The 14887-nt window shown below is 43.7% G+C and overlaps 1 protein-coding gene across 2 annotated transcripts in view; it reads left to right on the plus strand.

Moving 5' to 3' along the window:
* DTX2 (deltex E3 ubiquitin ligase 2) overlaps positions 1 to 14887 on the plus strand; it is a 97182-nt gene that overhangs the window by 39122 nt on the left and 43173 nt on the right. For both annotated transcript variants that reach the window (XM_040336865.1, XM_040336866.1), the window contains exon 3: positions 13394 to 13955. In XM_040336865.1, the coding sequence (XP_040192799.1) occupies positions 13394 to 13955 (562 nt within the window). The remainder of the gene's footprint in view (positions 1 to 13393; positions 13956 to 14887) is intronic.

A 14887-nucleotide genomic window follows, 5' to 3' on the forward strand; every position in this document is an offset into this window, starting at 1 on the left:
TGAAAGAGCCTGTTGGAAAATTTTTAGTCAAGCAGCTCCTGCGTCCAGGTAGATGTCGGCACTCATTGGCCCTAGCGGAGGGGCGGGGGGAATGGTAGGTCCATGCTGTTGGCCCCAAAAAAAATGTAAACCGCCCCATCCCTCTGTGCACAGAAGCGAACACATACGTAAGTCGCGCCCACCTATGTAAGTGGTGTTCAAACCACACGTGAGGTAGAGCTGCACGAATAATCACTCCGAATCGAGATTGTGAATTCTTTCCCCCTTGCGATTTTAAAGCAGAGTTCCACCCAGAAAATTGAAACTTTCACAGATCGGATTCACATTTAACACCTTTCAGGGGGAAGCAGATACCTGTCAAAAAAAGACAGGGACCATTCAGAGAGTCTAGCGCGATTCACACATGCGCAGTAGGAAACAGGCAGTGACGCCGCAAGGTTTCACTTCTTGTTTCCCTTAGTAAGGATGCCTGTACCCGGAGCCGAGGGGCTTTGGCTCCCTGGACAGGTAAGTGTCCTTGTATCAAAAGTCAGCAGCTACAGTAGTTGTAGCTGCTGACTTTTAATTTTTTAGTTATTTTTTTCCCAGGTGGAACTCTGCTTTAACAAAGCATTTTCCTGATAAAATGCAGAGTTCTCTGCTCAAGCCGACACCTGTCAAAAAAAAAACAAAAAACGGGCAGTCTGCCAAGTTTAACATTTCTCAGCCACTGAGCTTACTATAAACATTGTAACATTTTGTTCTTTAGATCAAAGGAATGAACTCCGGTCTGTAAATTAGGTCCGTTTAACCACTTCACCTCTTTCCCACCGGGCTTGTTTTTCAGATTCGGTGTTTACGAGACTAAAACAGTTTTTTTTGCTAGAAAATTACTTAAAACCCACAAACATTATATATATTTTTTTCTAACACCCTAGAGAATAAAATGGCAGTCATTGCAATACTTTTTGTCACATCGTATTTGTGCAGCGGTCTTACAAGCGCACTTTTTTTGGAAAAAAAATCACTTTTTTAATTAAAAAATAAGACAACAATAAATTTTGCACAATTTTTTTATATATTGTGAAAGATAATGTTACGCCGCGTAAAATGATACCCAACATGTCACGCTTAAAAATTGCGCCCGCTCGTGGCATGGGGACGGGGCGCGTTTTTGGCTCCTAACTTTTTTAGCTGGCTCCTAGATTCCATGCAAATTTGTCAAGCCCTCTGTGTGTGCATATATAATATGGGATTTCACCCAGGAGAGCCATTCTGCTGCAGTATATCTGCGTGAGCCGGTTGGGAACATGTTAAAGTGGTTCTAAAAGCTTATTTTTTTTTCTAAAACGAATGTTATACATACCTATACTGTGCAATGTGGTCTCTGGCCCCAAACCTCGTCTTTTGGGGTCTCCTGCCGGCGCTCTTGGCTCCTCTACTTTTTGTGTCTGCCACCATAGCAAGCCGCTTGATCCCCAGCCAGGCTTGGTGTGACTACTGACGGACAGGTCGGCTCAGCCCTGCCCTGCCCTCCACTCTTTCCTCACTGAATTTGACTGACAGCAGCAGGAGCCAATGGCTCCTACTGCTGCTTGTCAGTCCTTGTGTGAAGAGAGAGAAAGAGGGGAGAAGACTGCAGCTGGGCACAGAGGTTGCATGGCAAGTTAACATTTTACAAATAAATAATAGTATTAAATTACTGTGCAAGATTCCAGTTATGTAGGTGCTGCTCAAAACTCAGCCCTGATAATTTCTTTTGTAAAAAAAAAAAGGCGCAGCAAACTGCAGTAAAATATGAATTATGGTGCTTGGGGTCGATTACTGTACTTTGTGCATTTTCCGTTACTAAATAAGCCAGTAAATTTGAATCATTCTACATTCCGCATCCCCGTTGACAGTTTCCCCAGCCATCAAGACTGGGAAAGAATGTAATGCAGTGCTATGGACATTGCATTACATTTAGTGGAGGACATAGGAGACCTGCAGGGTCTTTTTGTCCCCTATGTGATTTTTTTTTTTTTCATTGTAAAAAATTTTAAGTTAAACCCACGCACATAAGCCCCCCCCAATAATTTAATTGAGGCACCCCCCACATATATATGCATGAACAAACGCACGCGGCGGGGCACCTATGCCTGAAAACTTTACTTGCGATGTACATGTTGCAGAACGCCGCGCACGGCGGAATGAGAACAATAATTTTAGCACCATACCTCCTTTGTAACGCTAAATTGACCTATAGAAGGCTTTTAAAGCATCGCCTATGGAAAATATAGGGTACTGAAGTTTTTGGCACGTAAATTTAAGCTTTGACATGTTTGGTATCTATTTACTTGATGCAACCATGGTGTTTTTCGATTTTACTGAAGATATTAGGTAATTTATTGCATGTGTGTGCCCCATAAAATAAACTTTTAATGAGTTTACTGAAATTTTTGTTTCCTGTTCCTTTGCGGTAATATCACATGACATAAAAAATTGGAACTACCACAATTTTTTTTCTCTAGTGTGTCTGCTTTCTAGTGTGTTTTTATGTAATCTTCACAGGAGTGCAGATTATTCCCCACCACAGAGTCTGGATCCGCTAAGAGGTTGAGACTGTCGCTCCCGCTCCCCTCCGCCTCTACAGCTCAGCGCTCCAATGAACGAGGAGGGAGAAGAGAGCTGTGACTGACGGTCTGCAGCTCTCTGCTCGGGGAGCTGTCAGATCCGAGTAATCGTTGGTGTTTGATCGCTCGGTTCTCAGAGTAGAGGAGCCGAGGGACAGATGCAGAGTCGGATCCATGCTGCATCCACCTAGGTAAGTATTAATCTAAAAAAAGCCCAAACCCATACTTCTTTTAAAGTCTCCATTCTATGGACTTCCAAAAGTTCAGAGGCTGTTGCTGGCTATCTATATGTATGTATTCCCCTTTACCAGCTCTCCTGCAGCTACATAAAAAGGATGAAGATACTGGGCCAGCACAGACTGCAATTTACTGTAAACAAATTATAACGTGGGATTTGTTCAGGAATTGACTCTCCTAAACTAGTGAAATTTTCTAGCAAGTTTAAAGGCACACAGCAAGTAAACCTTTATAAATAATTGATATTTATGTGCTTTTCAGGCAATTCTTTTAAAAATGTATAACTACATTTTTTGTAGTTTTAGACAAAGTGGAAATGTAATTAGTCTCCCCCCCCCGTCTATGCCATTGAGGAAAACGACCTCCCCCTTTGTCCTTTTTACCTATTATGGAGAGTGAGAATAGAAAATCATACATTTTGGGTTGTCCCCAGAATAGTAATAGAGGGGAGATCTTTCAATGGGAACACTAGTTCTGCTGATCTGGGGGGCCCCCAAGGAATTCCCCTTAATTTGCAGGGATTTCCTCTCACTTCTTGTTTTGGCTATGGGACGGGGAAATCTCCCCAATGAGACACGGATGGTGAAAAAAGCTGACAGGGGTTATAACTCACTGACACTATCCAAAAAATAAAAGTTTTGCCTCTAGTTCTATTTTAAGTGACAGGGTCTCTACGTGAGAGCTTTCCTTCTGCCTGACTCAAGCTTTTTTTCACATTCGATACCAACTTAGGGCTTAGTGCAGGTATAAACAAGGCTGTATACAAGAGCAAGTCTAGTCCAATTTAGCAGCCTAAAGGCATGTTTAAGTTTCTTCTGTTGACAGCTTAATAATGGGCTAAAAATAAAATGACACAATCTATATTTTAACATAACATGTCTATTCCTGGTCTTATTTGATGACAAATTTACTTGGTGATCCGGGGCAGAGTTATGACTTGTGTGGACCTTCTAATTCCGAGTGAGTGCACGGTTGGACATTTATCAGTCATCTGGCGCTGCCAGATAGTTAGGGCACTCATATCTGTTGGCCCACAATGGCAAAGGTTGGGGATTGGCTTAAGTATAACATTGACCTACATTGTACAGTGGGTATAGAAAAGATTCTCCCCCCTTAAGATATAACCCCAACATGTCAGGGGAAAAAAAAATCTAAAATTGAATCAATGAGTTGGAAAGAGGATCACCCCCTCCTAAAAATGTATTGTAAACTAATTTAGGTGTTGCTAATCACCTTCTCAATAGCACACAGAGCCATTTGACTTTCAACTGTGATCAGATGTGGTCATTTTGATTAGCTCGGCATGAAAGGAGCTTTCCTGGAGCATGTGTGTCTCTGATAGTACAACTAAATCAAATATTGGTTGTAAGACAATGTCAAAAGATCTCTGGGATAAAGTTGAGGACAGGCACAAGTCAAGAGCTGGATACAAAAAAAATCTCAAAGGCTTTATCAATGCCTAGAAGCACAGTGAAGTCTCTTAATAAGAAAATAAGAAATTTAAGGCATTTGGTACAACACAGACCCTCCCTGGATCGGGACATCTCTCCAAACTACATGGAAGAGCCAGGAGGAAAAGAGTCAGAAGCTACCAAGAGACCTACAGCACCTCTAAAGCAGTTGCAGGAATTTATGACTAAGGCGGCGTACACACGGTCGAACATGTCCGCTGAAACTGTTCCGCGGACATGTCTGACCGTGTGTACGGCCTAGCGGACAGGTTTCCAGCGGACAAAAGTTTCTTAGCATGCTAAGAAACTTGTCCGCTGGAAACATGTCCGTCGGACATGTCCGCTGGTTATGATGTGTAACCAGCGTCCCGAAATCCCTGCGTGGAAGCATTGCACTTCCGTGTTTAAGAACGTCGGTGTCTTCTACGTCACCGCGTTCTCTGTCCGCGGGGATTTTGGTCTGATGGTGTGTACACACATCAGAACCAAAAGCTCCCAGGAGACATGTCCGATGAAAACGGTCCGCGGACCGTTTTCATCGGACATGTCTCCTCGTGTGTACGGGGCCTAAGAGTGGTCATTGTGTGCATGTGACAACAATATCACAAATTCTCCACAAATGTGGCTTGTATGGGAGGGTTGCACGAAAAAAGCTACTCAAGAAGGGCCACATTTAGTCACCACTGAGATTTGCCAAAACGTACCTAGAAGATTCTGAGGCTACATGGAAAATGGTGTCATGGTCAGATGAGACTAAAATGTATTCATTTGGCAGAAAAAGATATGTTTGGCAGAAATCAATCTAAATAACACCATTCCTACAGTAAGGCCTGGAGGTGGTAATATCCTGTTATGGGGGTGTTTCTATGCGGCAGGGACTCCAGCACTTGTAAGGATAGAAGGAAAAAGGGAGGTGGTAAAATACCGTCAAATTCTTGAGGAAAATCTGCTGCCCTCTGCCAGAAAGTTTACCTTCCAACCTGACAATGACCCTAAGCACACAGGAAAGTTTACCACACAGTGGTTGAAGGAGAAAAAGGTGAATGTGCTCAGGGCCATCTTAATAGCATCATGGGCCCCTGGGCATAGTGATGCTATGGGGCCCCTTTGAGATTGCCCCAATTTACTCACCTACTCAAGAATGAAAAAGTACAATATTTCTAATTTACAGCGTGTCATGCTGGTAGTTGTAGTCCCCCCGGTAGTTGTAGTCCCCCCTGTCATGCTGGTAGTTGCAGCCACTTACCCTCTACAGCTCTCTCTCGATCTCCTGACTTTAGTGATGATGTTCCCCCTCACAGCATACTCCACCGCTGCCAGCACCTGGGGTTCAGAGACTACAGAGGGAGGATCTGGCTCTGCATCATGGGGGGGGGGGCCTCCAGACCATCATCAAACTACTCTTGGCCCATCTGGGGACCCCGGCGTCCACCCTCTTCACACCGATATCACCGGACCCTGCGTGTCACCAGGTGACCACTGCTCTGTGGTGGGCGGAGTCAGGATGACAGGCAGGTTGCCGCTCTGTGATTCGGTGAAGGGAGGAGAAGGAGCAGGATTCCCCTCTGGTGGGTGGGGTCAGGGAGGGGCAGGATGGTGGGTGGAGTCGAGGACGGCAGGGTGCTGCTTTAATGGTCCGAGAAGGGAGGAGGAGCAGGGTTCCCCTCTGTGGTGGGCTGGGTCAAGGAGGCACTCTGTGTTTGGGGAGACAGTTTGCCTGATGAAGGGGGTGGGACACCTGATTGGCCCGCCCATCCCCGACATTGGAGGCAGAATTTGACAGCTACACTGTCTCATTGAAGTCGGCCATACCGCAGCAGGCTTTCCCAGTACTCATTTCTGTGTCCCTCGAGCGCACCAACTGACAGTCTGACACTCCCCCAACTAGTGCTAGTTGTCTGGCTCTGAATGTCCTTGCAAGCCATAATTGGAATCCAGACCTAAACCCCATTGAAAATCTGTGGAATGACTTGAAGACTGCAGTCTACAAATGGTCACCATCAAATTTAACTGAACTTGAGCAGTTCTGAAATGAAGAGTGGGCAAATATTGCAAAGTCTAGATGTGCAAAGTTAGGAGAGACATCTCCCAACAGACTAAAGGCTGTAATTTTAAAGCAAAAGGTGGTTCAACAAAATACTGACACAAGGGGGTGATCCTTTTTCCAACTTGGTGATTCTCTTTTTGAATTTTTTTTTTTTCTGACATGTTGGTGTCCTATCTTTCACTTGGATGTTCTAAGTTGCACAAGTAAATACAGCCGGATAAAACAAAAATGGTGGGGGTTATTTACGAAAGGCAAATCCACTTTGCACTACAAGTGCAAAGTGCACTTAAAATTGCACTGGAAGTTCAGTCGCTGTAGATCCGAAGGGGGGCATGCAAGAAAAATAAACAGCATTTTAGCTTGGACATGATTGGATGATAAAATCAGCAGAGCTTCCCCTCATTTCACATCTTCCCCTCAGATTTGCAGCGACTGCACTTCCAAGTGCAATTTCAAGTGCACTTTGCATTTGTAGTTTGCACTTGTAGTGCAAAGTGGATTTGCCTTTAGTAAATAATAGGGTTGTCCCGATACTAGTATCGGTACCGATACCAAGCATTTGCCCGAGTACCTGTACTTGGGCAAATGCTCTGATGCTTCACCCAATACCTGGGCAGTCGGGGTGATTAGTGCTGTGGAGGAGTTACAATCACTGATCACCCTGTATAGATTTTTTTTTTTTACAGCCCTACACCGGTCCTCTCTCTCAAACCCCCGTCGTGGCTTTCAGCGGTGATCGGTGCTTCTCTCCCACACACGATCACCGCTGACTATGCCTCTCCAGTCCCCATCCTTCCATCTCCATGCTGCTACGTGTCCCCCACCATGCATCTATCCCCCTCTCTCTTTCGTGTCCCCCTCCGTGCATCTGTCCGGGTCCCCCTCCATGCTTCTCCGTGTCCCGCTCTGTGCATCTGTCCCCCTCTCTCTTCCATGTCTCCGTCCGTGCATCTGTCTGTGTCCCCCCTCCGTGCATCTGTCCCCCTCCATGATGCTCCTTGTCCCCCTCTCTCCTCCGTGTCCCCCTCCGTGCATCTGTCCCCCTCTCTTCTACCGTCCCCCTTGGTACCTCAGGATGGAAAGCGGAGGTAGGAGCCAGTAAACCCGGCTCCTTCGTTTTCTGAATCGACAGAGTCAGTGATCACTGACTCTGTCCATTCACATAACTGAAACATTGTAACCTCCTGTGATTACGATGTCTCAGTTAATGAATGAAGAGAAGCCGCTGTCTTCTCTCCTTTCATTTTCAGTGCAGCGGAGGCTGCTGAGAAAGGGACTGGGGAATCTGTGTCAAATGGGAGATGTCAGGGGTCTGTTAAGACCCCTGATATCTTACCATAGCCCCCCAACAGGGCTGATAAAAATTAAATAAAACATTTGCAATAAAAAAAAATTGTAAAAAAATAATAACACAAAAAAAACACACTGGCACTGTCCCCACATCCCTCCAAGGGAAGAAAGCATTGTGAAAAAAAAAAAAAAAAAATTAAACTGACACATGTGCCACTTTCACATAAGATTAAATAAAAGTATCGGCGAGTACTTGGGGGGGAGGGGAGAAGTATCGGTACTTGTACTCTGTCTTAAAAAAGTGGTATCGGGACAACCCTAGTAAATAACCCCCAGTGTGTCTTCATTTCAGGTTGTAAAGCAACAAAATGTGATTATTTTAAAGGGGGTGATTCTTTTCTATACCCATTGTACGTGTTTTTTTTTTGTTTTGTTTTTTTAATAACTGTCTCCTTTTAATTTACATTTTGTTGACCTTTTTACATGTCATAAAGATAAGTATGTTTTTTTTTTTTTATTTATTTTTTATGTAAAAAGTATTGAAAGTTTATCATAAAGTACGTATAGGAAAGTATTGAAGAAAGTAGAATGGGGCATGTAGAACATACAGAAAAAATCTATTCAAACTGATTTTTTTTTTTTTTCCCTCTAATGTGAGCCAGCACCATGAACTGCTATGAGCTTCATCCATCAGAGACGTAAATGTGAAGGATTAGCCCTGGGAATAGTACACAGATTGTCTCAGCTGTTTTATAAAAGAAGCTGAGTCAGCTGAGAGGCTAACTGGCATGAACCATTGCTCAAACAACACTGGGTAATCCTGTCTTGCATCTGCATTTCTGGAGTATTAAAACTGAAGATATGCCAGCAAAACTAGCTACAGCTTTGTTCAGACTTTAAACTTGGGGTTCCTAATTGGCATCTAAACTCGGCATAAACGTTTTTTTTTTTTTGTGTTTATCTATTCTAGAAATGCAGAGGACAGTTTATACTATGACTTATTAAATTACATTCTGCTTAAAGCGGAGGTTCACCCTCAAAACGAAGTTTACTGCATTTATACACTTCAGGCCATTAAAGATTGATGTTGTTTACATTTTTTGTCCACGATGCTCCCTTACCTCTAATCTGCTCCACTTCCGGGTATTCATCCCTACGGGGAGTGGGCGTGTTGCTCTTTTCCCCGACCGCTCTGTGCATTGTGGGAGCAGATTGTATGGTGTCCAGGGAGTGACGTTCAGGCCAATCACAGCACATCCTCAGAAATAGCTAGGCGTCTGGTCTCGCGCTAGCTGGGCAGTCACGTGACGCGGGAGGTGGGTCACGTGACTCGCAAAGCGCTGATAGAGAAGCACTAGTGTGATGGACACAGCGGGGCGTGTCCTTTTCAGGACGCCGCCCGCCGTTGTGATGGTAACTGTGCAGTGTTGACGGCGCGGCTCGCCGTCAACACTGCGCATGCGCGGGATTACGCGGTGAATGCTGGGAGATCAGCATTCGCCGCATCCCGGAAAAGGGTACAGGATCGCTTCAGCCCACAATTAAGATGGCAATGTCCATCATAATATTTTATAAAATATTATTTTCTTGGAAACGAGGATCCTGGCGGCTGCAAGAACGGCACTAGTGAGTAAAATAATTAGTATAGGAACAGCAGCAGATTTGTCTTAAAAAAAAAAAAACGTTTTCCCACAGAACCTCCGCTTTAAACTGTTCGAATTTGCTGTAGTCTGCTGGCGTTTTGTGTTTTACAGCTTATGCATTATGCAACCCTTCATATGATGTTATCTTTTTTTTTCTGTGCTGCCAGTTACTGTATATAAATGAAATGAGGGTTCTCTTATCTAGCCTGGAGATTTCTCATGATTCTTGCTTTTCTTCAAGCAGGTAAATGTTACCGACAGCAGGGCTTCAGTTGACAGATCTTTATCTTACAGATCTGCAATTATGTAACTTTATTTTTTAATGAAAAATTTGTATAAATACAGAAAGACAGGGTGTTGCAGTAATGAACACACTAGAGAGTTACACAATGTACAAATCAATAACATTCCATCCATGATCAAATGGATAAAAATCAAGAAGCAGAACATTACGATTTTACAAACCATATTACAGAGAGTGGGCTTGGCTGTACAGTATAATAATGCCAGCTGGAGATCTAAACAGGAGTAGTGCGACCAGTAATAGGGGAAAAGAATGAAGGAGAAAGAAAATCGACCTAAAAACTAGACCAGGGGTTGACAAATTTGCTTGGAATCTAGGAGCCAGCTAAAAAAGTTAGGAAAAACGCGCCCCGTCCCGACGAGCTTGCGCGCAGAAGCGAACACATACGTGAGCAGCGACCGCATATGTAAGCGGTGTTCAATCCACACATGTGAGGTATCACCGCGATTGGTAGAGCGAGAGCAATAAATCTAGCCCTCCTCTGTAACTCAAAACATGCAACCTGTAGATTTTTTTAAACGTCGCCTATGAAGATTTTAAAGGGTAAAAGTTTGTCGGCATTCCACGAGCGGATGCAATTTTGAAGCGTGACATGTTGGGTATGAATTTACTCGGCGTAACATTATCTTTCATAGTATTAAAAAAAAAATGGGGATAACTTTACTGTTGTCTTATTTTTTAATTAAAAAAAGTGTAATTTTTTTCCCAAAAAAGTGCGCTTGTAAGACCGCTGCGCAAATACGGCGTGACAGAAAGTATTGCAACGATCGCCATTTTATTCTCTAGGGTGTTAGGATAAAAAATATATATAATGTTTGGGGGTTCTAATTAGAGGGAAGAAGATGGCAGTGAAAATAGTGAAAAATGACATTAGAATTGCTGTTTAACTTGTAATGCTTAACTTGTAATACCAACGGCCACCACCAGATGGCGCCAACTTACACATCTGGTGGTAATAACTTGTAATACCAACGGCTCACCACCAGATTGCCCCCCTTCCAAGCCAAGTCGCCACGACCCTATTTCTAGTCGCCATGGCGACCTGGCGCCCGGGATTTGTCGAGCCCTGAACTAGACAACTATGTAGTCCTGCACAGCCCAACACTATGAACCGTCACTGCTGTCCCTCCCTATGCACGCCCCATAATGAGTAGTTTCAGCCCTGGAACGTTTCACCCCCTTCATGAACAGGCCACTTTTTGCGATACGGCGCTGCGTTGCTTTAACTGACAATTGCACGGTCTGTGGCGCTGCACCCAAACAAAATGTATGCCCTTTCGTTTCCATAAATAGAACTTTCTTTTGGTGCTATTTGATCACCTCTGTGGTTTTTATCTTTTGTGATTTCAACAAAAAAAGACTGACAATTTTTTTTTACTTTCTGCTATAAAAAAACATCCAATAAAAGCGTCCATATACACCAATACAGTGATCAGTGCTACAAAAAAATGCACTGTCACTTTAAAAATGACACTGGGAATGCTGACACTGGAGGAAAACAGAGATCTGTGTTTCTGCTTGGCATAAACACAAAATCTCCAATTTCCTCCCTTATAGAGCGAAGGTTTGCCTTGTTTACATAGACAGACCACCGTTCTGCCTCTCCTCTGAATGATCGGCGGGTCCGGGCAGGGGCCCGAAGCGCAGATTGGCTCCCGCTGTGTCAAATCCCAGCAGCACGTGCACCCCTGAGCTGACAACAGCGATCACATACAGGTACGTGATTTTGCGCTTAAGGGCTGCCCTGCCGCAGTAAATGTACGTGGGGTGGTTAAACTGACCTCATTTACAGACCAAAGTTCATCCCTTTTGATATAAAAGAACCAAATGATACAATGTTTATAGTTGTCACTCAGCACTGAGCAATTCTGATAAAAAAAAAAGCCAGCAAATGTTAAACAGATCTGAACAGAGAACGGCTTTACACTTGTTACATGAATTGTGGAAATGCTGGATTAAGATTGTGAGGGGAGGTTAAATCGAGATTGCATTTTTTTTTTTTTAAATGATTAAACGTGCAGCTATATAAAAAAATTGATGGAAAGATAGAGATATATATATATTGCCTGATGGAACTTGTAGTTTTGCAACAACTGGGGGACCAAAAGTTGAGCACCAATACACTGCAGAGTTCTTGAGCATTGTGGGAAATGTAGTTCCAAAACATCTGGGGTGCCAAGGTTCGCCATCACTGCTCTATGGGGACAGCTATGGTTGTCATTTTCATGTATCTTTGGGGACAGCTATGGTTGTCACCCATGCTGGACTTCAAACTTGCCTTCCTCACTCATGCAGCTTCCACCACTATTGACTGACTTGTAAGCTTCAATATATTACATATTTGTTCTTGGGCTTAGACACCCTTTAGTTTAGCATTGGAGCCTTCCTACTTTGAGGTGATGTATTTGTTATCTAACTTTGGTCCTGAGAGCTGTTCTTTAACAGATTGAAGTGTATATGATAACCTAGGGCAGTGGGCTAGCACAAAGGTATTTAAAATAAATACACAACACAAAATATAATCCAACACTTATTTATTAATTTGGAATTTATATGGCCAAGGTGTCATCCATAAAGGGGGGTTTACAAAATTATTAAGATAAAATAAATAAATAATTAATTAAGCCATCTTGGCTAAGATATGTATTAACAAGGAATTAACTGGTGGACGACTACTCCCCTGTTTGGACAACAACATGACTTAAGAAGAAAAAAAAGGGGGGGGGGTTGGGCGCTGCTCCGCTGACTGGAACGGACTGCTGACCCGCCGCGCCTGGATCATTTTATAAACTCCCACAGCGCGGGATACTCAGGCGACGATTTGGCCAATCAGGAGCTCCTCCCAGCTAGCCAATCCCACGGCTGTTGCTGCCCAGGGATGGCGCGGACCTGAAAATACAAAAAACAGCAGGGAGAACTGTACCATCTCCCTTTGAGCTTGCCCATGTTGATCCAGCTTAATGCTGTGACCTGTCATACTGCGGCCCCAGGCCAGATGTGGCCCTGTGTCTGCTGTTATCTGGCCCTTGGGGCACTATTCCTCTCACTGATATGAGACGCTATTCTTCCAACTGACAGCAGTGATGGGGCACTTTTGCTCACATTGATACCAATGATGGGGCACTATTCCTCCCACTGACACCAACAATGGGAAACTATTCAACAACACACCGGGAGGGATGAATCTTCCAGCTGCTCTGGGCTGGAGACTGATGCTGAGAATGATGCCATCATTACCTGGCGTTTCCTGAATGATAGACAACCTGCCATCCATCACTGCAATGATTAATGCATTAATCATACCTACATACATTGATCTATGTAATATCCCCCCCCCCCCTTGTGTTTTAGTGGGAATTGAGGAGGAGGAGGGAGGGAGTGGGTTGTCCTTTATTACACTGTATACGCTCGCATGTGACTCTATAGTCACATGGGTTGCTCAGATGTCATAGGAAGGAAATGCTCAAGGTAGAAATACACTTGAAATTGAGCATATGCGCTAGTGTCAACACTGCTCTGCAAAATCCCCAACTGCAGTGGGGACATGGACAGGAGGGGGTGATGGAGAATAACAGGATAAATCGGGTTTTATGCAGAATACCGAGCATGAACAGCATGTAATACAGCATTTTATTTTAAATTTGAACGATGTGGGTTTAATGACACTTTTATATAGACTCTCTGAGCTTGTTAATCAAACGCTTGTCTTGAGTGTTGTAGCAGAAGCTCTTGCACACATCCTCCACACTTTACACTGTTATGTACTCGTAGCTTCAGTCATTTATCAGAAGGATATGCTTTTGCTAATCACTTTGTTTGTTTTTTCTTAGGAACCATGCGATATATCAGAAAAATCCTCTGCCTATTAGACTCTGCTCCAGCTAAGGGCATTTTCTGGGAGTGGATTAATGATGATGGATGTTGGACAGCTTATGAAACACACATCAGCATCATCCTTGAGGAGAAGTTTAGTAATAAAAACCCCTCTGTAGACCTTGGAGCAGTTGGACTCCCCTACCTTATTGACTTTCAATCACTTGTACAAATAAATCAGGTCACTGGATATAAACGACGTGTTCAACGGACCGTTGGTACACCTTATCCTACAACTCCAAAGGCAGGTCCTGCACATAAGGCAACGGCATGTGCTTGTCACCAGTGTCTGGCAAACAGCCACGGAGGGCCTATGCATCGGTATCGACATTCCATGATCAATCTGCCTACAGCCTCAAATTACCAGAGCGGTGGCCGAACAACCATGAACAGTGTTGGGTATTTACCATATCCCAAACCTACCATGACCAGTGCAAAGTCGGCACCAAAGCTTAATAGCACATGGGTACCACCCGCTGCGCCATTGCAACTTCCTGGTCCTTCTGCCAATGGAATCGGGTAACTGATGCTCTATCTTTTACATGTTTTGTATGCATATAATATATAATGAGACTAGTGCAATTCTTACTGTAAACACAGGTATTGTGTGTGTGTGTATGTATGTATGTATGTATGTATGTATATACAGTCATGGCCGAAATTGTTGGCACCCCAGAAATTTTTCCAGAAAATCCAAGTATTTCTCACAGAAAAGTTTTGCAGTAACACATGTTTTGCTGTACACATGTTTATTCCCTTTGTGCGTATTGAAACAAAACAAAAAAAGGGAGGAAAAAAAGCAAATTGGACATAATGTCACACAACTCCAAAAATGGGTTGGTCAAAATTCTTGGCACCCTTAACTTAATATTGGGTTGCTCACCCTTTGGAAAAAATATCTGAAATCAGTCGTTTCTATAACCATCAATAAGCTTCTTACACCTCTCACCCGGAATTTTGGACCACTCTTCCTTTGCAAACTGCTCCAGGTCTCTCTAATTGGAAGGGCGTCTTTTCCCAACAGCAATTTTAAGATCTCCCCACAGGTGTTCAATGGGATTTAGATCTGGACTCATTGCTGGCCACTTTAGAACTCTCCAACGCTTTGTTGCCATCCATTTCTGGGTGCTTTTTGACGTATGTTTGGGGTCATTGTCCTGCTGGAAGACCCAAGATCTCGGACGCAAACCCAGCTTTCTGACCCTGGGCTCTACAGTGTGACCCAAAATCCTTTGGTAATCCTCAGATATCATGATGCCTTGCACACATTCAAGGCACCCAGTGCCAGAGGCAGCAACCCCAAAAACATCATTGGACCTCCACCATATTTCACTGTAGGTACTGTGTTCTTTTCTTTGTAGGCCTCATTTAGTTTTCGGTAAACAGTAGAATAATGTGCTTTACCAAAAAGCTCTATCTAGGTCTCATCTGTCCATGATACTTTTTCCTAG

This window comes from Rana temporaria, chromosome 2, assembly GCF_905171775.1.
Source record: "Rana temporaria chromosome 2, aRanTem1.1, whole genome shotgun sequence".
Classification (NCBI taxonomy): Eukaryota; Metazoa; Chordata; class Amphibia; order Anura; family Ranidae; genus Rana; species Rana temporaria.